The sequence below is a fragment of the Miscanthus floridulus genome, chromosome 6 (genome assembly GCF_019320115.1).
Source record: "Miscanthus floridulus cultivar M001 chromosome 6, ASM1932011v1, whole genome shotgun sequence".
Classification (NCBI taxonomy): domain Eukaryota; kingdom Viridiplantae; phylum Streptophyta; class Magnoliopsida; order Poales; family Poaceae; genus Miscanthus; species Miscanthus floridulus.
This window is the reverse complement of record NC_089585.1, coordinates 37612587-37640573: the sequence shown is the minus strand read 5'-3', so window position 1 is coordinate 37640573 and position 27987 is coordinate 37612587. Positions and strand designations below refer to the sequence as shown.

Sequence of the window (27987 nt, the reverse complement as noted above, 5' to 3'; positions counted from 1 at the left end):
ACATATCCAGGCATTTAACTAACACAACAGAATATGATCAAGCTTAAAACAATTCAAATTGGCATGCCAAGCAAAACCCAACAGAAATTTCACGACCTGACAAACAGATGTAAGTGCTTGTCATAAAAAAAAATTGAGATAATGTGCAGTACCAAAGCTACAGTAGGGATCGAAGACCCGAATCCAAAATAAACATGAAGGCTGTTGAACTTGAACATAAATAATAAGTTGCAAGTCCCTTTTAACCATGGTATATTGGTGCCCATGGCATAAGATGAGCTCCCACTTTAACCATGGTATATTGGTGCCCAACTACCGAACTACTACTAATCTACGAGAAACAGGAAGCAACTTCACAACGGTCACTCTTCTAGTGATAGACTTTTGTAACTCCCACTTGCTCCAGTAATTCAGTTCCAAATGGTGCTGGAGGGATCTACAAGTAATAAGAAAAGGTATTTGTTAAGAAAAAGTATTGCTAGACAAATAACAAGTGGAATAGTTCATTGCATTGCACAGCTAGATTTGGACCTGCAACTTTATTAATGATACTGACAAAGTCCTACAAGAGCAAGAGTGGACAGCTAAACTACGCCTACTTGCAAGGTCCAACTTCAGTCATCATTTACACATACTTACCCCCTGAGATAGTGGACATAAGCATGCTCATGGGATAACTTGTGGCATGCACAGCATGATAATGTATTGAAGTACTGAACTGCTCCAGAATTCAGAAACTCACTTTGTGATCAATGACATCGCAGAATTCATAAAAAAACTGAAGTACTGAACTGCTCCAGAATCAAAATAGAGAGATAAAGAACTACAAATATAGTATATCAAAATAACATGAATAACTGACGGGAACTAGCCTTGCTCTGAACTACCTTAGCTGAGAGTGAGATACTGGACCATTCACCTCACCAGTGTGATTTGTAAAAGCTCTACTGGTCGGCCTACTAGTTTGGTTGACAGTTCAAGTCCTTCCCTTAAATAATTCTAGCACTAGTAGGCACACAACTGCATATAACTCCGGCTCCTGTTATATTCATGCAACCGGCTATAGAGGTGATAATTGAGTATTTCAAATAACTTTACAATTGTAGTCACTACTACTTCTCGGTAACTGGCTTGCATAACAACAATGTTACCGGTTTGTTAGTAACCAAATAATAACAGAACTGAGAAGAGACAAGCATATAGCATAAACCAAGTCCACGCCTAAAATTCAAACACACATGTTAGAAAAAATAGAATATTCAGATGTTGCAAGCAGCAGCATAAGCTTATGCCCACCCCATTATCCTGATAAAAAGACAATAGGCAGGATTTCAGAGTTTTAGACTGATTTGAGCATTTTAGAGTTATTCACTCCATTATCACAAAGAAAACTCTACCGCTTGCACCAGGCCTGCCCTTCATTCCTTGCATTTCTATTGATCTAAATAATTGATCTAAAGAACTTCCCTAGATAGGAGGCAAAAAATTAAAGACAAAAGTGTATTTGTTGCTGGCTATCATGTGCAGTTTGAGAATAAATATGCGAGTTAGACTATCATGTGCAGATTGAGACAATAGCTGCATCACAGCAATGTATCCATTCTACCAAGCTATTAAAAAGACAAATTTATGCAGAACCCCTTCAGCCCCACGCAATATACACACACACGCATGCACACACAACCAAGTGAGATCAGTCTTTTGTTTAAGTATACACTTCATCAAGGGACTGAATGAACAGTACTGCACCTATCTACTAAAAAAATAGCCAAGTAGGCCTTGCCTACTATACATATGAGTTGTGCTCTTCTAAATAGTATAGTTCTTGTTGACAAGTGATCAATGATTTACAATGAGTTGAGGATCCAAATATGCTTCAAACTGTTGTTTGACTTTAATAATTATAAATAGTACAGTCATATATTAATAATAATTTAAACTAAACAATTAGAGCTGGACTGAAAATACTGAAACTCTGAACCCTGAACCTGAAACTCTGAAAGACAGTTTTGACATCAATCTTGGGAGCTTAAGTTAGAACAGTTTTGACATCAATTTTGGTTTGGTAACATTCAATTCAAGTTGAGGACAAGGCATCCAATTCCAGTTACAAATTGCAACTAGCTGATAGAAGGAAAATAAAAATATTAAGCAAGAGAAAATTAAAAATTTAGTACTCAGAACTTGCAGTGTGAATTTCTCCAGAAAGCATTTTGTGGCAAGAGGATTATGCTCCACATGGTGCTATCGCTAGCTGATGAAATCCAGCGACTGTTGGCAGACAAGGATGTAGCACACATGAGCCGTCCTACACACTTGAACCTGTTCTGAAAGTGACGAGATGCTGCTATCCAGTACTGTACCCAAGTTACTAGGAGTAGTATTCAGTTTGGAGTATTAGTTTGGCAGTCATCAATTGATGGTTTACATCATCCGTGCCTATAACCTTTACAAGTACAGTACTCCACTATCAATCTTATCAATATTATACTATTATGTATGTATCCAAATTAAAACAGTATTGCCGCACAAATGAAAAAGAAAACATCCAGGCTGGTGCTCAAAGAATAATAATGTCAGCGTGGCCTCATAGGGATTCCTCTTTAAATTCATCTCCTGAGATCTACTAAGAACACACACAAAGCGGCAACTAGCTAGCATGGACCACTAGCTGTTCGACGACTCCTTCGGGAGAAGCATCTCATCGCTGCAGGCGAACATCTTCAACACGAGCTCTACTCCTCACGTCCTAGCCTCCCCGTGTACCTCGAACAGCACCCAAATAACCCAAATACTCCGGATCCAAGAAGAGACGCGCAAGAACCAAATCAAGAACCCTAAAATACATGTCCGGACGAAGGGGAGAGAAGGGGAGAGCGAGGGGATCACCGGCGAGAAGGACGAGGAAGGGGAAGGATGTACGCCTGGAGTCGATGGCGTCGTCGTCGCCGTCACCGTCGCCTCACGCCGCCCCGCCCCGCCGTCGCCTCCACTGCGGGAGCTCATGGTCGCCTCACCTCTGGTTCTCGCGTCGCGTCGTACCTCACGCCGCCTCCCTCCAGGATCCGATCCGGAGGGTAGGAGGTGTGGCTTTGTTCCGGGCCGTGGAGGGAGCGGAATGGCCAAACCTGGCCCGTTTCTTTTCCGGGCCATATCTAACCGAACGATCAATCCTAGCCCGACCTGACTTCGGACCGGGCCATGTCAATCCGGGCGGATCAGGCCACGTTCCGGGCCATTCCGGGCCAAAACGAACGAGGCCTTAAAGGGGAAAGGAAGTCAGCACTTCTTTTGTTAGCTAGTGAGTTCATATTGTAATTCTATGATATGTACCTTCTAATAAAAAAATGATACGGTACCAATTGAGAGAGCGGAAAAAGGGGAAGGGATATACAACTAACGAGAGATTTCTAGATTTGGAGTGAAAAAGGGGGAAGGTAGACAATGTGTGAAAAAAAAATCAAGACGCACCAAATTTAATGACCTCTTCGTCTCCAACTGAAACTTCAACTTTGACGAGCTCTACACAGTGTTCTGATTAAAATTTGAAGTTACGACATGGAATGAAGGTTTTGTGCCTGCTAAGTCTAATGAGGCCCTCCACAACGGAGATGGTTGAACTAGGATAAATGGATCCCACGCGTGAATCACTTCATGTTGCAATGGAAGGCATCACTAGTGTGTCCAGCATGTTCAGCCTTTTCTCTCCGGGGCTCAGCACTACGTGTCTCTCTTTTCTCTCTCTACCTCATGCAAACATATATTTTTTATTAAGTGCTTGAACTTGCTTCGCTCCCCATCTGCTAGCATTGGGCATAAAGGCCCTCCACAGCGTGGGAGTGGAGCTAGCAAAAATTTCAGGTCCTACATGTACAACCAGGAGTGCTTCTCAATTGCTGCAACGTGGAGAGAGTTGGTGCCATTGCTCATGGGACCCACGTTGTAAGAAAAAGTAGTCAAAAGTTGCAAAGATGAAGGCTCACGGAGTAGCTTTGGTGTGGGTAGTAGGCCAATGAAATGGTTTTTTATCGATTTGGACACCGGCGCAACTACTTGCTCCGCTCCTTGTTTTCTCAGCATCGCTTGCAATTGGAACCGCCTGCTGCAGTGGAGAGGAGCTGTGCTAAAATCATCTCTCTCTTCTTTTGGGCATCACTTGGGCATATATTGTGGAGGGCCTAAGGGGAAGGTTAGGCCTTCCACAGCGTGTCATTTGAGTGATACTAAAAGATGGAGGAGGAAGTTTGGGCATCGCTCAATACAGTGCAGGAGGAGATGCCAACTTCGGCCTTGTTTGGATCGAAGGAATTTCAAAGAAAATTTATAGGAATCCATTCATTTGAAAAGGTTTCTAGAAATGTTGTTGGGAATGAAGAAAACTTCAACAGTAAAACAAAGGAAAGTTTCCTACCTACGTTCATTTCACGGGAAACAAAACATCCAGTCCAAACCAATGGATTCACGAAGACCGAGATAGCAAGAGAAGAGAAACAAAAAATAATGTTACTTCCTGCGTTTTTCCTGTGTTATGGATTCCTGCATTCCAAACACCCATTCTAATCATTTCCCGCGTTTTTCCTTTCCTCTGTTTTACCACTACACACTCACTTTATTCCTGTGTTTTTTCTTATTCCCGTGTTTTTGATTCCTGCATTCCAAACAGCCCTTCTGGGGGTGCCAGAAAATGTGGGAACAGGGCAAGCAGTTGCCTCGGTGCTTGATTGATTAAAAACTATTGATCTTTGTACATGCATGACAGAACCTGAGCACGTCCGTCCTATTTGAGCTAGCACAGATACTAATTTTTTATTTGAACATGTATTGTTTGAGGCAGCACATAAGAGATAGCTTCGGTTCCTTTTACTCTGTACACTGCAGCCTAATATTGTGGAGGGCCTTAGGGCACCTGTATAGAAGCATGCTTATTTTGTTCAAAATATCACAGTGTATAGGAACGGCCTCCATCATTGAGGTGTGGGTCCACAACAAGAAATTAGAATGCTACATTCCCCATTACAGCTGCAATGCCTGAGGGGAGCAGAAAGATTGGGAGAGAGAATAATATATTTTATTTGATGGGAGCAGGTTCCATCTATCAGCTTGTTCGCTTGTTGGTTTCAGCCAGCCCAAACCAGCCAGCCTACAGTGTTTTCCTCTCACAATAAACCAGCACCAGCCAGCCCAAACCAGCCCAGAAACCAACCAGCGAACAGGCCGTATATATAGAAGCTGGTCCTTTGTTTTGGAGTATAGGAGCGACGTGCGCAATGTATGGCACCAGATCCTTTTGTTATAGAACCTAGGGCAAATGAGCACACTGCGGATGCTCTTAGGGAGGCTACAACCACGTGGTGGTGACAGGTGACATGTGAGACGACGAGAGAGCAACAACGTGCTGGTGAAGGATGCAGGATGTTGTTTGCTCGGGGCTAGCGGTGGTGTAGAAGGAGGTGATGAGGGAGGTACTTGCTAGCAAAGGTAAGGGTGGCGATGCAGAGCGCATAGTGGTGCAAGATGGGTGGAGGAAGTCGAAGAAAGCAAGATGCTATTTTTGTAATGTATAAGATAAACAAGTTAGCATAAAAGATATAGGCTACTAGGGTGCCCAAAGTGGGTGTCTCCTCTTTCTCTACGCCTAAAAAACTGTAACATTATCGTTTACTTGGTGATATCAAGTCTTGTTTCTTGCTCACGCATCCGTGCCCCGATACAAATGATCCTCAACTCACCGCTTACACATCCGTGTCCTACCTGCATTCTGATATGAAAGACCGGATCCACGTGTCCCTCGTCCAATACGAAGTCCTTAGAGGCTCAGACGTCCTCGTCCGATTACTGAGGTACAATTAAAAAAATAGTGACCTCGGTATAATGCACGGGCATATATCTATAACAAAATATTATTTTTTAAATTAAACATTAAAAATAACTGTAAATAGTGCTAAATTAAAAATATATAAAAAGATAGTAAAAGGGAAGAAAGAAAAGGGGGAAAAAGGAGAACACTTCCAAGTTCCAACCTCGGACACCGGAGTGGCGTGGGCCGTGGAACCTGATATTTTACAGGGGCCTAAACGTAAAATTGTTCTGGCTTCCCGTCCCCTCTCGTGTGTCGTTCCATCTGTTCTTCGCGAGGCGCAAGTGCGCAACAAAGGCACAAACCCCTCACCTCCCACAAACCCTAGCCCTCGCGCCCCCTGCTTGCCCCCGTCGCCGCCACCATGGGCTCAGGTAATTGCGTTCCCTGCAATTCGTGCGCTTAGGTTTTCTTATATTCTCTATCCCTTGTTGTATTGCGAATAGTTTTTCCTGATCGTGGATGTTATGGTGATTAGATGCGGACATGGAGGATTACGGGTTCGAGTACTCGGACGAAGAGCCTGAGGAGCAGGACGTCGACATCGAGAACCAGTATTACAACTCCAAAGGTTGGAACTTCTTCTCCTTCGACTTGCGAGTCAGGTGATTTCTCAGAAAGTCAGAAACGAGCGCGACGGAACTATGCTAGTCACTTTTTTTTTTTGTTGCACATCCGCATTCCCCGATGGATGGATACCACTTTTTTCGCTCTTGCCAATTTAGCTATGCCTCATTCCTTTGGTGGGGGAAAATTATTTTCTTTGGTGAGAAAAGATTAAGATGAGGAGGTTGAAGACATGCTTATAGCCTTATTATAGGGTCACAATTGTCGTTGGTGATATAAAGGCAAATTAATTAAGGGCGGATGCTGGGGTGTCGTATTCGCCCGATTGTTGTTCGTTCGAGTTTTCTTTGTATGGTGGTACACAACTGCGACAAGGAGGCACTACCATTGTGTGCTAACTAGGCAAGCAGCCCGTGTGCTCTTTTAATGTTGATGTCTCCTCTGTAGCTAACAATTGAAAATTGGCTCATGCAGAATTTTACTTTATATATACAACTAAAAAAAGCTACTGCACAGCAACACCAAATACATGACATGTGTTTTTGTTCGTTACCAAAAAAGCATTCTCTCCATGGGCATTTAGTCGGGCAGCTGGACTAGCACCTATGTGGGAAAAATTGGCTAGCCAGGCTCGGCGGCTGCCTAGGAGACCACTTCTAACGCGCTGTTTGGTTCCTTCCACAGTAACGCAAATGTAAATGGAATTAGTTCAAATCTATCTCCCACTGGTAACGTCAGTAGCTTTGTTTCATTTACATTTGCATTACCACAGATACAACCAAACAACTTGTAAGTTCTAAGAGTCAGACCACATTTTAGACAATAGTAATAGCATGGCTTCATGCATATTTTGAAGCATGAAAAGGTAAGGAAGTCACCAACATAAATTTTCAGTGCTTTAGATAGTTCAGTCTGTGTCAGACTCTGTCACATGCTTCATGCCTCTCATTGTTTTGGCATCTGATTTGAAACAGTATTCTTAATTTACGGGATGATTCTTGGACCTTTGACCCTTTCTGCTTCAAGGATTAATCTGTGACTGTCTGGCCTTCAATGTGAATGGCATGCCACTAATCTCACGAATTGCTTCTGTATGCAAGATTTACTTGACAATTTATCTCTGTTGTTACTTAGAGATATCTTTTTTCACGTAAATTGTTATATAGCTCTTCATGTCATATAGAGGTTTGTTAGTCATAACTTATATATTATATGAAGATTGTGGGAGTCAGAGCCCTAAATTCATATTTTCTGCAATCTGCAGTTTCTTGTAACTAATGAATTTAATCTACATGAGCATTTCCTCAAAACATCTAACAGACTTGTTTTCTTTAGAAGTAAAATGTTAGTTATTACAGCTAGTGCTTCCTCTTTTAGTTCATGGAACAGTAGCTATTCTTTGATATGTGTGATTAGACTGAAGTATGCATAAATTGTGAGGTTAAAGGAATACAAAATGGTAAATGTTATTACTATATTTCGGCAGGTTTGGTCGAGACAGACCCGGAGGGTGCACTTGCTGGTTTTGATCAAGTAGTCAGTATGGAGCCTGAAAAGGCTGAATGGTAAGTGTATCAGAATTCAATCTATTTAACATTCTAATCTGTCTCATTTGCTTTTGCTGTTCCTGGGACAGTATAAATGGTAAAGTGTATTGATCATCTTGGTGAACATTGAGTAAACCAAAACCCAATCTAATATAGGTGGTAAACTATTCTTATCATACTGAGATGGTTTGGATACTTATGTATGCAAACTGTCTATCACTAGCCTTTTTTTTTTTTTTTGCTTTTGCTTTGGGCCTTTTCATGAAGTACAGGATCTAAGATGAGCCTTACAAAAGTACATGTTCTCAAATTCAGTTGACCAGGACATCTCTAATATAAATAATCTTGTGGGACAAATTAATATTTATTGGTACAGAATGCTTTCGTGCTTCATGATTTGAGTGTCAGCAATTTTTCATGATGTAAATCTCAAGGACATATGTACTTCAATGATGTGAGCTGCTGTACTTAGCTGTGCAAATGTTACTGTTAGTATGTAAAATTTATTTACAACTGTGGTACTGGAATTGGGCTGGATCGGCTGATAGGACAGGATTGCATTAAGCCTGCTTTTAACTCGTGTTTATAAATTGACTTGGAGCAGACTTGGTTCAATTGGAGAAAAAATGTGGAAAAGGAAAGTAAGTCTAAAACATAGAAACCAACTTGAAGTTGCGTAGGCTCCAGTGAAACCCTGAGGAAGTGAAGGATTTTTAGATTTGCTTGGTTGGCCAAATATCTGCTTAATTGTTTATTGATTAACTGCTTGATTGTGGTTCCCCTGTTTCAACATGTTCCATACTGGTTATGAACAAATCTTTGTCGAAACGTGTTTCATGAACATTACTGCATGTTGCACTGTGCTCTAAGTTTCTATTGGAAGTTAAAAGATTCAATTCCTCTAACCTGGGTACTTTATACTTATATATTATGATTCGACATTGTTTTTTCAGCCACTTTTTTTGTGTGAAGGCAAATGTCTTATTTATTATTCTACCATATTTTTTTTTTATCTTTGCACTTCTGACGCGTTACTCTGTAATTTTATCTTTATAGGGGATTTAAAGCTCTTAAACAAACTGTCAAGCTTTACTATAAGCTGGGGAAATACAAAGAAATGATGGATGCCTATAGAGAGATGTTAACATACATAAAATCTGCTGTCACTCGGAACTACAGCGAGAAATGTATAAACAACATAATGGATTTTGTTTCTGGATCAGCTAGTCAGAACTTTTCTCTTCTGCAAGAGTTCTACCAGACAACACTGAAAGTACTTGAAGAAGCGAAAAATGAGGTCATATTTGTTGCATTACATGAGAAAACAAATTTATGTGCTGAACGGTTCTTATACCTTTTTTATTTGCTGTACAGAGATTATGGTTCAAGACAAACTTGAAGCTTTGCAAAATTTGGTTTGATATGGGCGAATACGGTCGCATGAGCAAGGTCGTTGGATCACTTTTTTAGTCATAGTCTTTGATGCAATAAGTTTGCCTGTAATATTAAACTGTATTATTAAATTACATTCTTACTGGCAGATATTGAAGGAGCTGCATAAATCTTGCCAAAGGGAAGATGGTTCTGATGATCAAAAGAAAGGCACACAGCTTTTGGAAGTATATGCTATTGAAATCCAAATGTACACTGAAACAAAGAATAACAAAAAGCTTAAGGTAAGGCATCCTTGTTTGCCTATTTGCAAGTGACTCTTTGTTGGGTAATATCTTAAGTTAAATTATCGTTGTGAATTGTGATGCCGTATGTTTCGGAAAAATCATTATTCTATTATTCTCCACTTTATTGTGGCTTTCAATTACTCCACCTGGTGTTTTCTTCCTGTGTATGTAAAGCCCTAGATGCAATTGCATACTAACTTCATATTTGTTGTCTTGTTTCATAAAAGGATATCTTCACTCTTAGCTTAAAAAGGGGCGTGATATATCTAGTACATTACTGTTGTAACTTGTAAGAATAATTGCCACATACTAATTGTATGCTTATGCTACCTGAAATTGAATGGAATTCTAAGTTCTATGTTAAATCTGGTAGAATATTTAGCTATCCACAGCTGAAATTGGATAGAGTACTGAGTTTACCTCAATTTATGGGAGAATGTTTCACTTCTTTATGATAGTAATATGTTCTGTACACCAGCATTCGTAGGATAAAAAGGACAATCTCTTCTTTTCTGCTTTTTATAGCCTTGGACCCTGAGGAGTGATAATTCTAGTTTCTACCCTATTGCTTTTTTCTGTCCTAGTATGTCATTTATTTATTTAGTGTTGTGTATTCAGTGCAAAAATCCTGCTTTACATTGTTGTTTGCTTGAAGTGCTTAATTTGAATCTGAAGTGAATTGCTGCTGCAGGAATTGTATCAAAGGGCTCTTTCCATCAAATCAGCGATACCTCACCCAAGAATCATGGGTATAATTCGTGAGTGTGGTGGGAAGATGCATATGGCTGAGAGGCAGTGGGCTGAGGCTGCGACTGATTTCTTTGAAGCTTTCAAGAACTACGATGAAGCAGGCAATCCACGGAGAATCCAATGCCTAAAGTACTTATACTTATTTAAACTTAAATAGTTATTTCTGACCTTAGTTCATAGGTACATAAGTTTTAAAACACTGATATACATATCAACAAATATATTTTTCGTTTTTTTGCTGTGCATTAGGTATCTTGTCCTTGCCAATATGTTGATGGAATCTGAAGTGAATCCTTTTGATGGACAAGAGGCCAAGCCGTAAGACAATTGATGATCCCCGCATAAATCTTGTAGCTTGATTTCCCTCGCACCCTGAAAATTTGAATGCTTGCAGGTACAAGAATGATCCTGAAATCCTTGCAATGACAAACCTGATTGCAGCATACCAGAAGAATGACATCATGGAATTTGAAAAGATCCTGAAGGTCAGCATCTATGCTTATATGCTCTTTTTGTTATTTCTTCAGAATTGTTTTAGCTCTTCATTTTCTATGTACTAATGAAGGGCGGGCCTGGTGCAAGCGGTAGAGTCTTACCGCCTGTGACCGGAAGGTCCCGGGTTCGAGTCATGGTCTCCTCGCATTGCACAAGCGAGGGTAAGGCTTGCCACTAACACCCTTCCCCAGACCTCGCACAGAGTGGGAGCTCTTTGCACTGGGTACGCCCTTTTATTTTCTATGTACTAATGCAAGTGTTATCAACTTTTTTTTTTGCAGAGTAATAGAAGAACAATAATGGATGATCATTTTATCCGTAACTATATTGAGGACTTATTGAAGAACATCAGAACCCAAGTGCTGCTCAAGCTTATTAAACCATATACTCGAATCAGGATACCATTCATTTCACAGGTAGATATTTACTCTTGCATGTCCACAACATTCAGAAAAATAACAACTGAGAATATTTAGTTGGACGGTTCTTACTGACCCTCCCGTATAAGTGTAAAAAATTCTCTGTTCTACCAGAAGTCATACAGATGATTAGATCATGTGGGCTTGGTATTATATTCCTTCACTGCAGCTAAATTGAAAACATGCTTGTTTGCTTCACTCATGTGGCACGATATGTTCGTCAGTCTTCACTATCCTGCAAGGCGCTTCAATCTTTCCTAAGCATGTCTTTTTACAGTGTCCAGTGGCAGGAATTATTCAATTACCATCTGCATTTAAGAACTAAGTTTACAGTGATCGATGGTACTAATTATCTGATCATTATCTGCATTTAGGAACTCAATTTCCCAGAGAAGGATGTCGAGCAGTTGTTGGTATCGCTCATCCTGGACAACCGTATCCAAGGCCACATAGATCAGGTCAACAAGCTACTAGAGCGTGGAGAAAGGTGTGTAGCCCCCAACTTATTTTTCCCGTTACTTTAGTATACAATATTTTGTGCTCAGATTCAGATATTGATTTGTTTGGCTTCTTGCAGGTCCAAGGGGATGAGGAAGTACAATGCCATCGACAAGTGGAATACTCAGCTGAAGTCCATTTACCAAACATTGTCCAACAGAGTTGGATGAGACTGGATCATGGCTGCTGTATGCTTTGCACACCTAGAATTGTTGATAGCCTGTTTTGGGGATTTGAGGGCAACTGCAAAAGAACTGTCTGGCAACGCTTGCAGTAGAATCCTGGATCTGGGTAAAGTGAAATGTCCATGTAAGCGCTTGATCTGGTGGATTATATTCGCTTTCTTCAGTTATATTGACTAGGAGGTTGTCTCTGAACTGAATTTGGTGTTTTGAGAGCGCAAGACATGACAGTGGTCGAAAGCCAGATGTCAAGAGGGGGAAACATATAACGATGCCCTTCTGCTTGTTTTTTGATTGCAGTTGCAGCGATGACGTCTTTACCTTTCAAACTTGCCTGCACACGCTGAACCTGAATTGAACAAGTTTGGTTTAGGGCGTGTTTGGTTGGTGTCTGCACCACACCGCAGTTTTGGCGTGCGTTTGGTTCGTGTCCGCACTTGTGGCGCGACCACAGCTCTTGTTGCGCCACAACCTGCCAAAAGTCGGACGAGCGAATTGAGCGCCACGCTTCTGGCATCGCCTCTGTTGTGGTGAGGACGCCAGCCAAACGCAAGTTTCAGGTTGAGAGTAGATGCGTTGGTGAAGTGGCGGGGCCTAAGTGTTAACGCACTAGTACCTGGGAGCGGGAAACAAAATCCATAATCCCCATTTGATGCAAATGGTAATCAACCACATGTAAGGAAACAACAATGATAATAAAGAAACTAAAAACAGCTAGCAAGATGATTACCTGGTACCGAAACAGCCTCCCATGGACGGGGTCCGTGCCCGGGTCGGGGACGGGGACAGCGGCTTGGCACCTGGCGATCAGCTCTCGGTCCTCCTTCTCCGGGTAGCAGCGTTCTTGGACCTCCTCGTTGGTGAGGTCGCCGAATTGGTTGAGGCCGTACACGTTTTGCCCGGCGGCGTTGAGCCGGACGACGACGCGGCGGTTGCCCTTGAACAGCCTGTACCGGCATTCCTCCTCACCGACGTCTCTGTAGGTATTGCCGTACTTGGCCTTCCACCCCACGAACATCCGGCGGGTCTCCTGCTCGTACGATTCCTCCCCCATCCGGACCCCGCGCCCGCGGTATATCTCCTCAATGGCGCTGGCGCTGAGACTGTTAAGGCCAGTTGTGGTCACCCCAGCGGCCCTGGACCGGGCGACGCGGCGGCGGCTGTCCTTGAACACCGCATACCGGCACTCCTCTTCGCCGGCGTATCTATAGGTCTTTCTGTACTTGGCCTTCCACTCCACGAACATCCGGCGGGTCTCCTGCTCGTACGTGTCCGCGGCTGGCAGCGACACCAGCAACATTGGCAGCGACACCAGCAGCGCCGCCGCCGCCGCCGCCGCCGCCGCAAGAGCAACCGTGGAGACCCGCGCCATCCTGTCGCCGCCAACGACGACGACGAGGGTGGGTAGATCACTGGTGGGTGGGCTGCGGGCCTCAGACACTAAACCGGCCGGGCAAAAATCAAGAATCGTATTTTTTTATCAGAAAGGAAGAAGAAGCAAGATGAAGAGGCTTTTACACGTATGTCATTAAAAATGTCTGTAATTACACATAGGTTATTAAAAAAGATGACATCACATATATGCCATTATTCTATATTTCTTTGCTCTCCAAACTATTTCATCCGCATTCTATTCATTTTTCACCATTTGAGAGTCCTGATAAGTGGGTCAGGTCTGTCAAAAAGTTCATAATACACCTCTCATCCCTATCCTCTCTTTCTCTCTCTCAAACTCGACCTCATCTCTCTTCTCCGCGCGTGCCCCCGGCGGAGCTCGCCCGCGCGCGCCTGCGGCGGTCGGGGCGGAGCTCCCCCGCGCCCGTGGCGGCTGGCCGGGCCGGAGCTCGCCCGCGCGCGCCCGCAGCGGCCGGGGCGGAGCTCCCCCGCGCCCGCGGTGGCCGGAGCTCACCTCCTCACGTCACCTCTACGCGCGCTGCGGCAGATCCACAGCGAGGACCGGCTGTGGCAGCTCCACGCGCGCCTCCTCCTGGCTCTCGCCGCCGTCGTTGGGGACGAGGCCGCCTCCCTGCACACCGGGGCCCTTGTCGTCGCCTTCGGGGCTCGTGTCGGTGTGCGGGGGGAGCTCCACCCTCGACTGCTACAACTCCCCTTTGCTCACCCTGCCCATCCCCGCCATATCCTTCTTCTTGGCCGCGGCGGCGCGGGAGGCGCGCCTGCACCTCGCCCGGGCACGGAGCGCGCGGCGGCACAGCGTGGGGGGCACGCCCACGGCCGCGAGCACGACGAGCTCCACCACCGCGAAGGGGAAGCAGCAGCACACCGCCTGCGCCGCGACGACGAGCAGGAGCACGGGGAGCGCGGAACAGAGGCGTAAGAGAAAAGAGAGAAAAAGAGAGTTTGGGTGGCTGACAAACGGACTCCCACCGTGGGTAAAATGGTCATTTCACCTATCGGTTTGACACCGTTAAATAGCAAAAAACGGACGAAATGGCTTGGAGGGCAAAGAAGTTCAGAACGGTGGTATATGTGTGCGGTCAACTTTTTTAATGATCTATGTGTAATTACAAACTTTTTTTAATGACACATATAAAAGCCTCGGAAAAGAAAGAGCGACCGTTTACAAAGGAAAGCTAAAAAACGGAAAAAGGAAAAAAACTACCGCAAACTATCTTATATTTTTTATTTGGATTAAGATTTCTAATCAGGGAGATTTAATTGGATTAGGATTCCTAGTTATATAAAGAGAAAGGCTATAGGCGGTTTTCCACACTCACAAAGTTAGTTAAGAGATGACCGGATAAAAAAACAGATGGAGAGAAATTTTGCGTCTTTATTATTAGAAGATATAGATTAAAGGTGCGGAGAAGTTGTATTGTCGGGATTGTTGTTTTTCTACACCATTATATGTATTTATCACTGGAGTAATTGGTGAGTGGAGGGGCACGACGTTTTTTTTCTTCAGATTTTTCGTTGATGTAGGGTTGCACATCACTTACTTTTTTTTAGGTTTGTGTTATTTTGTTGAGTAATTCTGTGAAGTCTGTTGAGCCGGACGTTCAGCGTCAGTGACCAATTCATTGGGTTCCACTCTTTCAAAACTTTTGCGCATTAATTAAAATGCACCTTTTCTAATTTCCGGTTGTTTCCATTTATAATTATCGTTAGCTGTTAAATACTACTCCTATGTGATTAGAGAATTTCGTTCTTACGGTCAGCTAGGCTTCAGTGTATACTCGGGTCTGGCCTGTTGCGGTATTAGGCCCACTCAGGACTCCAAGGATCGGTGGTGATGGCGTTGCGCTGGATCCTCCCGGGCAAAACCTGGTGGTGATGACTTGGCACAAAAATCTTTGGCAGGCTTTCTCTGATGCAGAAAAAAAAATCCCCTTGATCAAAAAAAAAAAAGAAGAAGAAAAACCTCCCCTTCAATTTATTGAATAGAAAATCATGCTGTCGCCGGGGCTAAATTTCTTTGAACATACGCTCTCCCCTTCGAATTGCAGGTCATTATGAATTTTTACATACATAGCTTTGCTCAGCAGCACTTGCCACAGCTCAAATGGCATGAAGTACAACCGAGCATATTTATTATATATAGTTTAGGTCTAGTTTGGTTTCTCATGACTAAAATTTATCTAATAAAATCAATGACTAAACTTTAGTCATTCATATTTGGTTCTATTAATTAAAAGTGACTAAAGGTCAAACAATCCCTAATTAATGCACAAATCAGAGTGGGAGGCAGCAATAACGAGGGACAGCCCTTGTCCACTGGCACTTTAGTCCACTTTAGCACATTCTTGAAGTACTAATATAACTAAACTACTTTAATCCTTTTGAGTCAGTTTGTTTAATAATTTAGTAGCTAAAGTGAGAAAAAACAAAAAGGCCCTTTCAACTTTTTGGAGGTCTTAAAGTCTTAGATCCTTCCATCATTCATGACATTTAAAAAAAAACAGAACCCTACATCCACGCAAGTTCCCTTTCCTTCCTTCCAACAGTGAAACGACGAGAGAGATGCTGCTGGCCTAATTTCTTACAATTTAACTTTTTTTTGAAAAAAAAATTAAGTTTGATCTCTTGGAAGACTTAAACTTATCTTTGGACCTTGGGGTCGACGCTAGGACTCATGGCGCCGAGGTAACATGTCTCGGCGCCATAGATTTTGACACCGAGGTCGAAGACCAGATGATAACATGGCGCTGATGTGGCTCCGACATGACATAACTCGGTGCTGTGAAGCAGGTAACTCGGCGCCAGAATATATGACATGGAGGTCGGTGTCTAGTCTTGGCGCCGACCACCGCGCGATGGGATGCGCGCGGGAGACACGGGCGCGATGCCAACTGCGGCGTACGGCTGCTGCATGCGCCCCCCTCCCTCGGGACGCGTGCTCGTTTTCGCCACTTTATTGTTTTTTTTTTCGCCGCATCTCACTCGATCTCTCGTGGCCGTCTGATGTCGCTGTGAACGGAGGGGATCGATCATATACCTTGTTGAAAGGTGGCGGTGCGGGTGCATGCGGTGCAGGTGCTGCTGCGCGCCTGCGACCATGCAGCTTTGCTTAATGACCATGACGCGCGATGCTAAAGCGGTGGAGGGCAAGTGCATGCAGCTTTGCTGCTGATGCAGTGCTTTGTTGCAGGTGCAGTGGCTGCTGCATGCGCCCCCTCCCTCGGGACGCGGAGCCATGAATGTGTTCATGGCCGCAGGCAGCTGGCTGGCTTCCCAGCAGGTAGGCTAGATATCCTTGCTACTGCCTGTACTACTGGTAGGCCGGACTACCTCACCCACCCTCATCTCAGTCATTACTCATTAGTGATGCAGCCAGGTTTTCTTCTCCATGGCACAAAAAGATGAGGATGAGGATGAGTTGATGCAAATGCACACAGCACACACACTCCTGACATGGTACAGGCTCTGCCTCTACTGTCTCATGTGCATAAAACTACACATTGGTTAGAGTCTTCTTCACTGCGCATTTTTAGAAAGGTATTTTAGCCGGAGTATTATGTTCTACTAAATAAATCATCATTATATACAACGATTTGTTTACTGCTAGTGAGAGTAGTAAAAGGTGTCGCCTGGAGTTTGGAGTTTACTTGGTGGACGGACACGACAAGAGACGACGGACACGACCGACCATGCCGGGGACCAGGCGACGTCCTGGCGCCCCGCCCTGCCCCTCCTCTGCCAAGACATGGACGCTCACCAGCCACTAGCGCCTGCCGCCCTGCCTGCCCGCGTCCCGAGGGAGGGGGCGCATGCACAGCACAGTTTTGCCCTTGTTTAGTTGGACCCTAAATTCTAAAAAAAAAAATGCTACATTACCTGTCACATTGAATATTTACGGCCCATGCACAAAGCATTAAATGTAGATGAAAAAAAAACTAATTACACAGTTTGGTGGGAAATTACGAGACGAACGTTTTGAGCCTAATTGGTCCATGTTTGAACACTAATTGCCAAATAAAAACGAAGGTGCTACAATACCCCCAATTCCAAATTCCTAAAACTAAGGGCTTGTTTGGCACGGCTCCTCCCAAGGGGCTCCTCTGTTTTTTACTGAAAAACGGCTCCTCCAAAAAAAAAACGTTTGGCAGGGCTCCTCTGGAGGAGCCGGAGCCGAAGCCGAAGAGGAGCCCTGCCAAACAAGCCCTAAACAATGCTGCGGCGCTACTGTTGCCACGTTGCTGTACGCGAGCTGGTGTGGTGAGCGCAGGAACCGACGCGTTCAAAAAAACGAACGAGTCTACTTACGAATCAAAATAAGTGCTTGTTTAGTTTGGGAAATTTAAGAATTTAGTTACTGTAGCATTTTGTTTTTATCTAGCAATTAGTATTCAATCTAGACTAATTAGATTTAAAACGTTCGTCTCGCGATTTCTAACCAAACTGAGTAAGTAGTTTTTTTCATCTATATGAAAGAAAGTTCACATCAACACGCACGCGGAAACAAGACCGAAGATGCTTTGAACCAGGACACAAGAAATCATAAAGATTTATTTATTTATATTCTTGACTTTTTGATTGATGCTCCAAGTTGGTACCCATACGTGGTTGGAGAATTGAGAGCTCGGAGTCAAAACACAATCCATTGGTCAGGAGGATGGCCGCGTTCGGCTGGCTGGTGGCTGCCTGGCCAGCTCACATATTTACTGTTCACGTGAAGCACTCACAACAGTATTTTTCTCGTAACAATAAGTTAGAATAGTATTTTTGTTTATTTTTCAATGCTGTCGCTCAATAGATCCCAGATCCCACCCGCAAAAAAAAAAAAAAAAGTCTAGCCGTCTAGACTGTACGCGCATGCGGCGCGCGCTGCACGCGTTTGGTCTCACGCCCGAGAACGTTGCTTTTGTCCTGGGCCCACCTCTCTCTGTTGGCTGCACTTTTGAAGCCCGCTACCTCGCGCTAAGATCTGTGGCGCTGAGCTCGACGCCATGTGTTATGACGCCGAGGTACTGGCCACATAGGATTTTTTTTTCTATGCATGACCAGATACCTCGACGCTAAGATCTGTGACGCCGAGACATGTTACCTCGACGCCAGGACTCATGGCGCCGATCCCTATGGTCTAAAGATAAGTTTAAGTCTCACGGGGCCAAACGTAAATTTTATTCAAATAAAGGGTAAAAAATTAGGTGCTGATGTCTGCTGTTGCTAGATGATTAAAGATTCTTTGCTTTGCTTACGTACTAGTCCATCACGCGTGCCTTTGCGCGTGCCGGCAATTAAACGGAAATCAAACCGAGCAGGTAACGGCGTTTATACCTTGAAATTGTTGGGATGCTAAAATCTAGATTTTTCCATCTTCCACAAATAAGGTAGGCTACAACTATACTTATCATCCCGAGACAAACTTTCTCAAGGTGCCCTCAATGAAGCGGCACTAAGAGGGAAAACCAAAGCTATATTAGATTAAAATATTATTTTCCTAGACCATAAATATCTTGCAAACATACCTTCAATCACATTTAGGATAGTCAAAGGTATTGCCTACTGACCAGACTATGTTTTAGTTTGATGCTATCTAATTGGGGGGGGGGGGGGGGGGGTTCTAATGGAAAAATAGCTCAGTGCAACAGAACTAATTCTATATGCAAGAAATGTATAAAATTCACAGGAATTTCTGTATAACGTATAGGTAAACTAAACTGGAAATGGGGGGAAAATGAAGAAGCATTTCAGAGTTAAGCTGTTCACCTGTCCATCCTTTTTGACCTTTTGCTTGCTATCTGATTGAATGCACCTAAACACAATAGAGGGGCAGTCGATAGGGTTTATGATATGTACGCACAACAATAATAACAGAGAAGCATCGAAAGAGAAAATGCGTTAATGGGATACCTGGCATATACAGAGTAGTTGGCCTTAAGGCAAAAAAAAGATCGAGATGAGTAAACGGATGTTACACTCTGAGATAACTTGAACAAACTATGTCATTTTTTTTAACCTAATAGCAGTACTTGTATTTCTGGTTAGAAAACGATAAACCTAATTTTGATAGCTAATGAGCGGACCCTGGCAAATTTGCAATATTATTTTAAAAAATTTCACAAAGTAGAGCTTCTACGCGAGAAGCCATCACAATTTGTAGTGTTAAACAGTGGAAAGCGCCGTGGGAAAACGCAATTGCAAAACCGTAATGGAACGGCCAAAACTTTCCGCACTAACGTTGCCACGCTGAGCTCACGACAACTGCAGCCGAAGTGTAGAAAGCAATATCCATGAAAACATATGAAGATGCCCAAGAATAAAAAGATCATAAAACACAAACAGTGATAATCATGACTGCATATTCTCAAATGGTATAGCTGAGAAGAAGATATTTGGTGTCAGGCAACATTGGCATTGACATGTGTGGGAAAAAATTGCAAAATATCAATGGCATGTAAATATTTTCAGGTTTGACATATATGAATACCTCACTCGCAATGACAAAGCAAAAAATCATAAAAGAGTGATAATCATGACCGCTTCTTGCAGGCCATCCATGTTAGCAAAAATCACATCGTATATTTCCGATAAAGATATTTGTTTGCAACATCATTGGCAATGACATATGGTCAACCAAAAAAATGCAAAATAGCAAAGGCACAAAAATATGTTCAGGTATATTAAAAGCACCTCACAGTCATCATCACATCATCAGCAATGGCATATGCTCAGACTTAAATAAATAAAACAGCACCATAGTCACACACTTATATTCTAGAAGAGGCACATAGAGGAGATTGCAATGGGATCAATACAAAGGAGAGGGATGGTCTTGCTTCACCTGGGAGACGCCAAGAAACGAATGCAACAGAGGGGGCACCACGGTCACAACCGTCGGAGGCATTTGTGAGTAGAAGATGAAATTAGAGAGGTAAATAAAATTAATTTCTACTGCCAAAACATATATCCAATATTAGTCTGAACTGACTGCTATAGCAGAAATACCATTTCTGAGTTGTCATTCCTTCATGAGACGAGGCACCATTATCTTAAAAAATGAGGGAAGAGCCATGTTCACGTAAGTACATAGATTTATGAAAGTAACAGGGAGGTAAGAGGGTACTGGAAAATCCATTTGACATACATGTAATGATGGCAAGGTAAACGCTTTGCATTTGGCTACGTATCTTGAGTTGCTGCATAAGTGTAGGGATTTAAATTACCTTGGAAAACATACTTTACTGATTTTGAGGACCGAACTGTTTCTAAATTCTGCTAATACATGGAGATGGTTGTCCTAAAGTTGACTATGTACTGTGGGCAATGTTTAGTCATCTTGTGAAAAGTACTGAAGTAGATGTTCAAGTGGAACACGGAGGCATATGTAAACTGAGAGTCTGAGACAATGGATGAGATGGACCAAAGAAAAACTTCTAGAGTTACATAATTCACCGTCATATGATTGGATAAAACCAAATAATTGACCTGTTGCACACTGGAACAGGAGTCCAGTGACATTTATATGAGAGTATGAGTCTTGCACGGCATCACAAAATTATGGGGGGCACAGCAATGGCATACGCTTAATCAAGCATGGGTACAATGATAATTTCCTTAGAAATTGACATATGAAAGATGCACTATAATTCTATTTCCATCACATAACCTAGTTTCAGTAAAGCACCAAGGGGGGAGCATCACCAAGATAGCAGATAACTGAAGTAGAAGGGGTGTGAGGTGTTTTAGATGAGAGCACTTACGTATAAGCTATGGACTCTGAATTAGCCTCACCAGTTTACATCGCGAGCTTGGGATACTAAAAGTAGGGAATTAACAAAGAAAGTCAGTAAAGCCTAAGATGCAGAACTGTAGACACATTAGAGAAGAAACAAATACATGCATTTGGTCTATTGTTCTGCAGCACAATAACACAGCCATAAGGTGATGGGCATAGTGATGCCTATCTATTATGTCTGCATTGTGTTAGAAGACTGAATCATTTTCATAGAGAGAGGTGGCTAAAAAGATATGCACATAAGTACTTAGTGTGGAGGGTGCTACTGTGCACATCCTGGAGAACTGGGGAGGTTGCTCTGGTTGTCATCTTGATACTGCACACTGCACTGTAGGGTTTGGAATATGGAGGCTCTGTCATTTTTTATATCACAATGAAAAATCCATTATTTAATTGTTGAGTTTGCACATAGCTTCCATCCAGCACATTCTAAACATAAATAAGCAGGCTGTAAATATATTATTTCTCTAAATCAGCTCAATCTGACATAAATAAACTAACTGAAGTACAAGAACGCATAAAAATCACTATTGCATATACACTGTAAAATTAGAATTCTGAACCATAGTGAAGTAATGAAAGTTTATCCTAGGACAAAACAGAATACAATCTGTGGATGCTTTGCTATTGAGCTAATATATCTGTAGTCAACGGTAGATGAATCACGCATATGGGAAATGAGGAAGGCCCATGGATCTCAACCAAAATATCATACCTGCAATGCAACAGTGCCACAAACTATGACTGAGCTGCAAATGTTCAAATGTGCAATGTAGGCTTGCAACTGGATTGATCCATGGAAGAAGTATATCAAGAATCGAAGACTCAGAAAAAATATATTGGATCCTTTACTCATGCATGACTATATAGGCACAACAAATCACCAGCTGATGTAGCATCAACTGTTGCTGACTATATAGCCGGTGTAAATCAGAAGCATATGTAGGAAGGAACGTCACCATGGAGGTAAATTGATTAATGCATCTCTTTTTTGTTGCATCTAATGCTTTGAAGCCCAAGAGGGCCTACGCAGGACCATTTTTTTTTCATGATTAGGCCTACAAAGAAACTTTTTTTTTCTACAAATACAGGCAGCAAGGCGCAGGCCTAAATCGTTAAGATCATCGCTGCTGAAAAGTTACAATAAAAACAGGAGCCCTCAAAACACATTAGAACAATTCTTCACGGACCCATCCGCGCACACATGCAGGCAATTTCTTTGAATTAAACTTGAAGTTACTGATATCATGATGAACATAGATATGAAGAAGCGGTGAACCATACCTAAGAAATGAACTGCCTAACATTTTTTTAGAAAACAACCATATACCAATAAAACATTAAAAATAACTTGGAATTGTATGGTTTTGTTGACTGAACCCAGTCCTCCGTAGGGCAAAAGTATTTTAAATTGATTTGTGGATCAGTCCCAAGGACAAAAAAAAGGAATTGTACTAAGTTAAGAATGTAGATTGAACAAATCACCTTCTGGCCACCTACGGGAGCCCAGGACTGGTTAAGGGCCACCTGGTGCAACATGTAAGGTGAGGTCAACTTTAAAATTGGGTTTTGGTCGACCATATGATGGGACCTATGATGACTAAAAACGCTCACATAGAACATACAGCTCTGTAATATTGACGGGAACCATTAATAAAAAAGGACAACGTGAACCATCTCCAAAAATTTCGCAGCACCATTCACCAGGTAGAATTTAAGGAAGGAAAGTGTGAACCATTAATCTAGATACAGAATAAAAATTACATGGTATTATGTTAGAGCATTACCCCTCTTGGTGGTGCAACCAACTGTGCATTCAACACATGGTGCAAAATCTCTGTCAAGAAACCACAATGATCTAGGATAGTGAAAAGCCCCCATAAAAAACCTGCATGGTAAACATCATCAACATAAAGCATGAGGTGCAAAGCACTTTGAAGTTACATTTTCAACAGAAAACACTTTCAAGTTACGTCTTCCTGTATTTTCATAAACTAAGGCAACTAAGTTTATTCCAATAACTCAGTCAACAGGTGTACTCGCATACATTGGGCGGAAATGGATTAGGTGATTACCTAATGAAATGTTTTGCACTCCTGATGGAAAATTCTAATTTTGTAGCTAGATGATAAAAAAAGGTAGCATAGCCGTTTAAGTAATCGCTGAAATATTTAGTTTCTATATTAGAAGAAAGGTTTTTCCATGCTTCTTCTCAGCTATAGGAGGAAAAGATATCCGCTGCATTCGTTGAACCAACATTGCAAACAAATCTAAGTGAACATTATACATGCATCGAAGAACTGCAAGGAGCATATTACTATAATAACAAATTTACACATGTATGGATACAGGCAATACATCGAGCACCTTCCATGCGCTGAGGTAGTCCTTCCCAGCAACCGCTCAGTTGTTTGCGAAAAAAGGAACGGATCTCGTGGCCAACATCTTGTTCGTGTGGAACTCCAACCTTCATAGGCAACAGATTAGCCAATAAGAAATCAAACATAGCCCAAATTTCTAATTGCTCTAAAAGACCCATATATAAAGACAAACTGAATACTCTGTGATAACATGTTAGCTTCAAAAACAACCGACATGTACTAATTAAGTTATGTGGCCACAGATTAGGAGAAACTAAAACAAACTCAGCAAGACTACTTGAGGAGTAATCAGTTATAAAGTAAACAGCTCTATTTACCTATGCTACACATAATGAGTAACAGGTAGGGAAAAACGCGGAGTATGCACAAAAAGAATTTTAATTCGATGCTGGCTCTGAATCTTTTTGCTAGTCATAACAAAGATATATAATGCTAACACTAACATGTCTTGCCTTTGACACCAGCGTGTAAATAAAACTTTTTCTCAAAAGCAATACATCCTTGTCAATGAACTTGCAAAAAACAATGAGTATGCACGTCCACCATAATCCACAATGCACCGTGGTGTCTCTGGACATAATCAGGAAAGGGGAAAAATGAATAAATGGATAAAGCAGCAATTACCAATACGACAATTTGTAGAGAAGGAAGGGGGAGCCAGCATCATCACGAAGGGACCTTGGCACATTAGTTGGCACACCAAAAATAAATAGACAACACATCTCCACTAGATCCCTAGAAACAAAACTCAATAGTGAAAACCAAAGCTGAATCAATACGAAAGGAAAAGATCCTGGACATCTAGAATCGTTAATCAGGAGCAGGCACGCACATGGCACAGTTTGCTCGGAGACGACGACATGTGCCGATGACTCGTCGGGATCGTCGTGGTGGTGGCGCAGGTGAGGGCGGCCAACCCTAGGGCATGTGACGGCGACGCAGGCAAGGGCGGCCAACCCTACACGACGTCACGGCGGCCGGGGTGACGGCAGGCAGCCCTAGGGCACGGCGACGAGGCAGCGCGGATCAGCGCCGCTACGACCGCCGGCTGGTGCGCCACCACATGGGGAGAGGAGAGAGAGGACGCACGCATGGCGCGGGGGAGGGGACGCGGGCTGCGGCAACGGCCGGGCCCTGGCCGCGCCGGTGCGCCGCCGAGCTGAGCCGCCGGCAGCTAGGGTTTCGCGAACCACACGCGGAACGACTGGAGGAGGCAGCGCCGGGGAAGCTGCGACGGCGGCCACCGGCGGCGCCCAGCTGCGCTGATCCGTGCCCGAGGACTGCCACCGGCGGGGGCACGCACGGCGCTATGGCGCGTGCCGAGGGCGTCGCCGCCCCGCCCGCGTCCTTTTTTGTGTGTGTCAGGAGAGGGAGGGAGAGAGAGGAAAGAGGAGAGAGAGAAGAGGGGGGAGAAGAGAAGTGTCTGGAAGCTGAAGCAGAAACTACGTATATATTCGTTTCTCTGGATTCGAATGAGAAGCCGGCTAAGCCGAAGAGAAGCAGACGAGAAGCTACGAAAGGTAAATAGAAGCAGGAGAAGCTGCTCCCGGTAAAATCCGATCCATCCAAACGATCTGACCCATTGAATGGCAGATCGAACGGCATGGGATTTCAGGGCGACGTGGATAGCGTGTTTGACGACCAAAGTTCCCTGCTTTGATAGTAAGAGATAGGACAATCTTATTAGGCAGAGAGGGATGCATTCGTGTTTTACATCTGAACTAGTCGTCCTCAAGCAGGATTACCTTTTCACATCAAATTTCAAAAATACAGGCCTTACTAGCACCCAGACATCCGGACGGACATCTGCGTCTGGATGCTGGTACTTGCTGCTCCATTCATCCGCGTCCGTGTGCACGTAGGATCCCATGCCCCCCCTCTGCGCCTGTAACAACCAAAAAATCCACACACCAAAAATCACAACTATAAAATTTTTCTTAAAAACCCCCATGTGATGATGAGTGACATTGTAGGAGCCAACCCTAAGTGTTGCATTAGAAGTAACCCAACTAGACAATTTCATGAGCCTGGCATGCCATTTGTTATCATGATTATTTAAATACTGACTAATGAAACCTAGCATACATTGTCAACTTAAATAGAGATTTGGATTTTCATTTGTTTTATGTAATGTCTAACAACACCTCTAAAGGAATAAACCTTAAAGTAATTATTAGTCAAGACCAAGAATAATTGTATACAAAATAGTAAATAAAGTTCCTAATATATATAAATAAAAGTGTTGTGGACCACACATCTGATAATCCAATGGATGAGATACACCAGCCTTGAACTCAAAAATTTCAAAAACCAAATTTGAATTCAAATGAATAAGAAGGAAAATAAAAAGAAAACAGAAAAAGAAAAGGAAGAAGAAGGCCTCGCAGGCTGGCTCAGGCCTGCTCGGCCCAGCTTACGCGCGCGGCAGCCGCCCAGCCCAGCTCACGCGGCCAGCCCAGCAAACCGGCCCAGGATGCCACTCACGCCCGCGCGCCCGTCAGCCCCGCCAGCTGCCGCTACCACTTGGCCCCGCACGTCAGCCGCGCGCTGCTCACCCGTGCGCCCTATCTCTTCGCCGCAGTCGCTGCCAACGGACCCCACCTGTCAGCCTTCCCCTATTCATCTTCTCCACACGATGCTCAACCGCCAGCCAACCGGAGGCCGACAGCGATGGCAGAGCGGGCCAGGGGGTCACGCCCGGGCCATGGCCTTGCCCCCCCTTGGCGCCGCGCCCACGCAAACTCCACGCCAACCACCCACGCCCCGCAATGCCGCTCGATGCGCTCGGCGCAATCCCCAGCCGTCCGCCTTTGGAGCCCAGAGCTCCGGCTATAAAGCCACGGCCTCGGTTGCCCTAGCGTTCATCCCATCGCCCGTCGCCACTTGGTGGCCATCCACTGCGCGCCCAAACCAAGAGAGAAGAGGGAGAAAGGGAAGAAGGGGGGGGGGGAGAAAAACGCCGAAGTCGCTGCGGGGGAGGAGGTCGTCGGAGCCGAAGACGACGCCGGCGTTGTCGTCACGGACGCAGGTCGGCACGGCACGGCTTCCGGAGCTACACGGTTGCAACTCTTCACTGCACCGCTATCCCCTCTTCCACAACACCCACGGTGAGCCCCCTTCTGGTCTTTCTTTGCCCGCCGCCGCCGAACCTCATCTCGTTGGCCATGGCGCTCCACCCCGGGAGCGCGAAGGCTAGGGCCGTCTCCAGTCCGTGGGAACACTTGCACCCACGCGCACACCCGTGACCACACCATGACCACCCCACCGGAGCCCCGTAGCGCACCCGCGTGCCTCACCGTCGTCTTCATGATCGCCATGGCCACCGGGGAGCCCCTAACGGCCACCTTGAAGCCGAAGCCCCACCTTGAGCCCTAGACGCGTTCGCCATGCACCCACAAATCCACTGAAGCCCCTGTCTGCCCAGTCGAGCCATCGGAGAGCCTGCAAATGCGACCTCGCCACCGGCGAGCACTGCTGAGCCGCCGTTCGCCGTGGCCAGTGCCATGGTGAGCCCCGGCTGCCACCTAGACCCCACCATCGCAGTTGCCGTAGCCTGGGGAAGCCTTTCCCCTCCCTAATTGGACACCAACACCGCCATGGGGGCTCACCTACGAGCTCGCCGCCGGTAGGAGCACCACCGCGGGAGAAACATGGGAACACCCCCCTCGTTGGCCACTCGTGCATGAACCCGGTGCACGTGAACCACAGACAGAGAAGAGAGGAGTGGACGCGGCTCACCGGAAGAAGACACGGTCCACCGTAGACCGGCGCATCTGTCCACCGTGGACCGTGAGCCGTGGACCATGGCCTAGTGGAGGCCCATGGCCGTGACGTGGCTGCATCACAGCATGCCACGTGTTCGGCCCGGCCCGGCTGAAGGGTCGAGATGGCGACTAGAGGGAGGGGGGGTGAATAGTCTTTTCTAAAACTTAAATGCGTCGGCTAACCGATACAAATGCGGAATTAAAACTATCGGTCTAGCCAAGACTATACCCCACTATATATGTTCACTAGCACCTTGCAAAGATAACAATTATGCAACAAAGGTGCTGAGCTAGTTAGAGCTCTCCTAAACAATTCTAGGAGCACGGTTACACAAACATATGCCACTAGTTCTTTAAGCAACAAGGGAGCTCCTACACATGCTAGTAAGCAAAAGCACAAAGCCAACTAAGCTCACTGGCAATGCTCAATAACAAGGCAACCAATGCCAAATTAGAGAGCACAAATACTTAGCTACACAAACTAAGTAATATGACTAACAAGGTTACACAAACCAAATTAGCCACGCAAGGGAGCTACTTCTATGCTACCCAAGCAAGAAGGTAATTAGCAAGCTACACAAGCTATCTAATTACAAGAGCAACTACACAAGCTTAATATGTATAAAAGTAATTGCAAGCTTGTGTAATGGGG

General features: G+C 44.2%; 2 protein-coding genes and 1 long non-coding RNA gene across 7 annotated transcripts; 1 reads left to right on the top strand and 2 right to left on the bottom strand.

Annotated features, from left to right (window-relative positions):
* Nucleotides 1-370: 370 nt before the first annotated feature.
* LOC136460500 (uncharacterized) lies at nt 371-13366 on the bottom strand. The gene is made up of 2 exons (XM_066460165.1): nt 12725-13366; nt 371-436 (listed from the first exon to the last, which is right to left on the bottom strand). Exons 1-2 carry the CDS (start codon nt 13364-13366, stop codon nt 371-373), a joined length of 708 nt encoding a protein of 235 aa, XP_066316262.1.
* Nucleotides 6076-12323, top strand: LOC136458095 (COP9 signalosome complex subunit 2-like). Of its 2 annotated transcripts, none has more exons than XM_066458090.1 (12): nt 6076-6231; nt 6336-6462; nt 7911-7989; nt 9028-9268; nt 9346-9420; nt 9513-9647; nt 10342-10529; nt 10650-10718; nt 10795-10885; nt 11177-11311; nt 11689-11801; nt 11892-12323. In XM_066458090.1, the coding sequence occupies exons 2-12, from the start codon at nt 6336-6338 to the stop codon at nt 11980-11982; spliced, it is 1344 nt and encodes a 447-aa protein (XP_066314187.1). In that variant the 5' UTR covers nt 6076-6231; the 3' UTR covers nt 11983-12323. The 2 variants fall into 2 exon arrangements, with proteins under 2 accessions (XP_066314187.1, XP_066314188.1); XM_066458091.1 differs by having other exon boundaries at nt 6078-6231; nt 6336-6428.
* A 7862-nt stretch (nt 13367-21228) lies between the features above and the next one.
* LOC136458094 (uncharacterized) lies at nt 21229-24789 on the bottom strand. Of its 4 annotated transcripts, none has more exons than XR_010759882.1 (6): nt 24404-24789; nt 24196-24306; nt 23549-23657; nt 22978-23027; nt 22676-22717; nt 21229-21543 (listed from the first exon to the last, which is right to left on the bottom strand). It is a non-coding gene; the product is annotated as an uncharacterized lncRNA (long non-coding RNA). The 4 variants fall into 4 exon arrangements; XR_010759881.1 differs by having other exon boundaries at nt 23558-23657; XR_010759883.1 differs by lacking the exon at nt 22676-22717.
* Nucleotides 24790-27987: the final 3198 nt, after the last annotated feature.

What these genes read in the sequence shown, in the direction of transcription:
- LOC136458095 (XM_066458090.1), top strand. Translation starts at nt 6,336, where the DNA reads ATGCGGACATGGAGGATTACGGGTTCGAGTACTCGGACGAAGAGCCTG. An exon ending in TCCTTCGACTTGCGAGTCAG is followed by an intron (nt 6,463 to 7,910) that starts GTGATTTCTCAG and finishes ATATTTCGGCAG; the next exon opens with GTTTGGTCGAGACAGACCCG. An exon ending in GGATACCATTCATTTCACAG is followed by an intron (nt 11,312 to 11,688) that starts GTAGATATTTAC and finishes ATCTGCATTTAG; the next exon opens with GAACTCAATTTCCCAGAGAA.
- LOC136460500 (XM_066460165.1), bottom strand. Translation starts at nt 13,366, where the DNA reads ATGGCGCGGGTCTCCACGGTTGCTCTTGCGGCGGCGGCGGCGGCGGCG. An exon ending in GGAGGCTGTTTCGGTACCAG is followed by an intron (nt 437 to 12,724) that starts GTAATCATCTTG and finishes TATTACTTGTAG; the next exon opens with ATCCCTCCAGCACCATTTGG.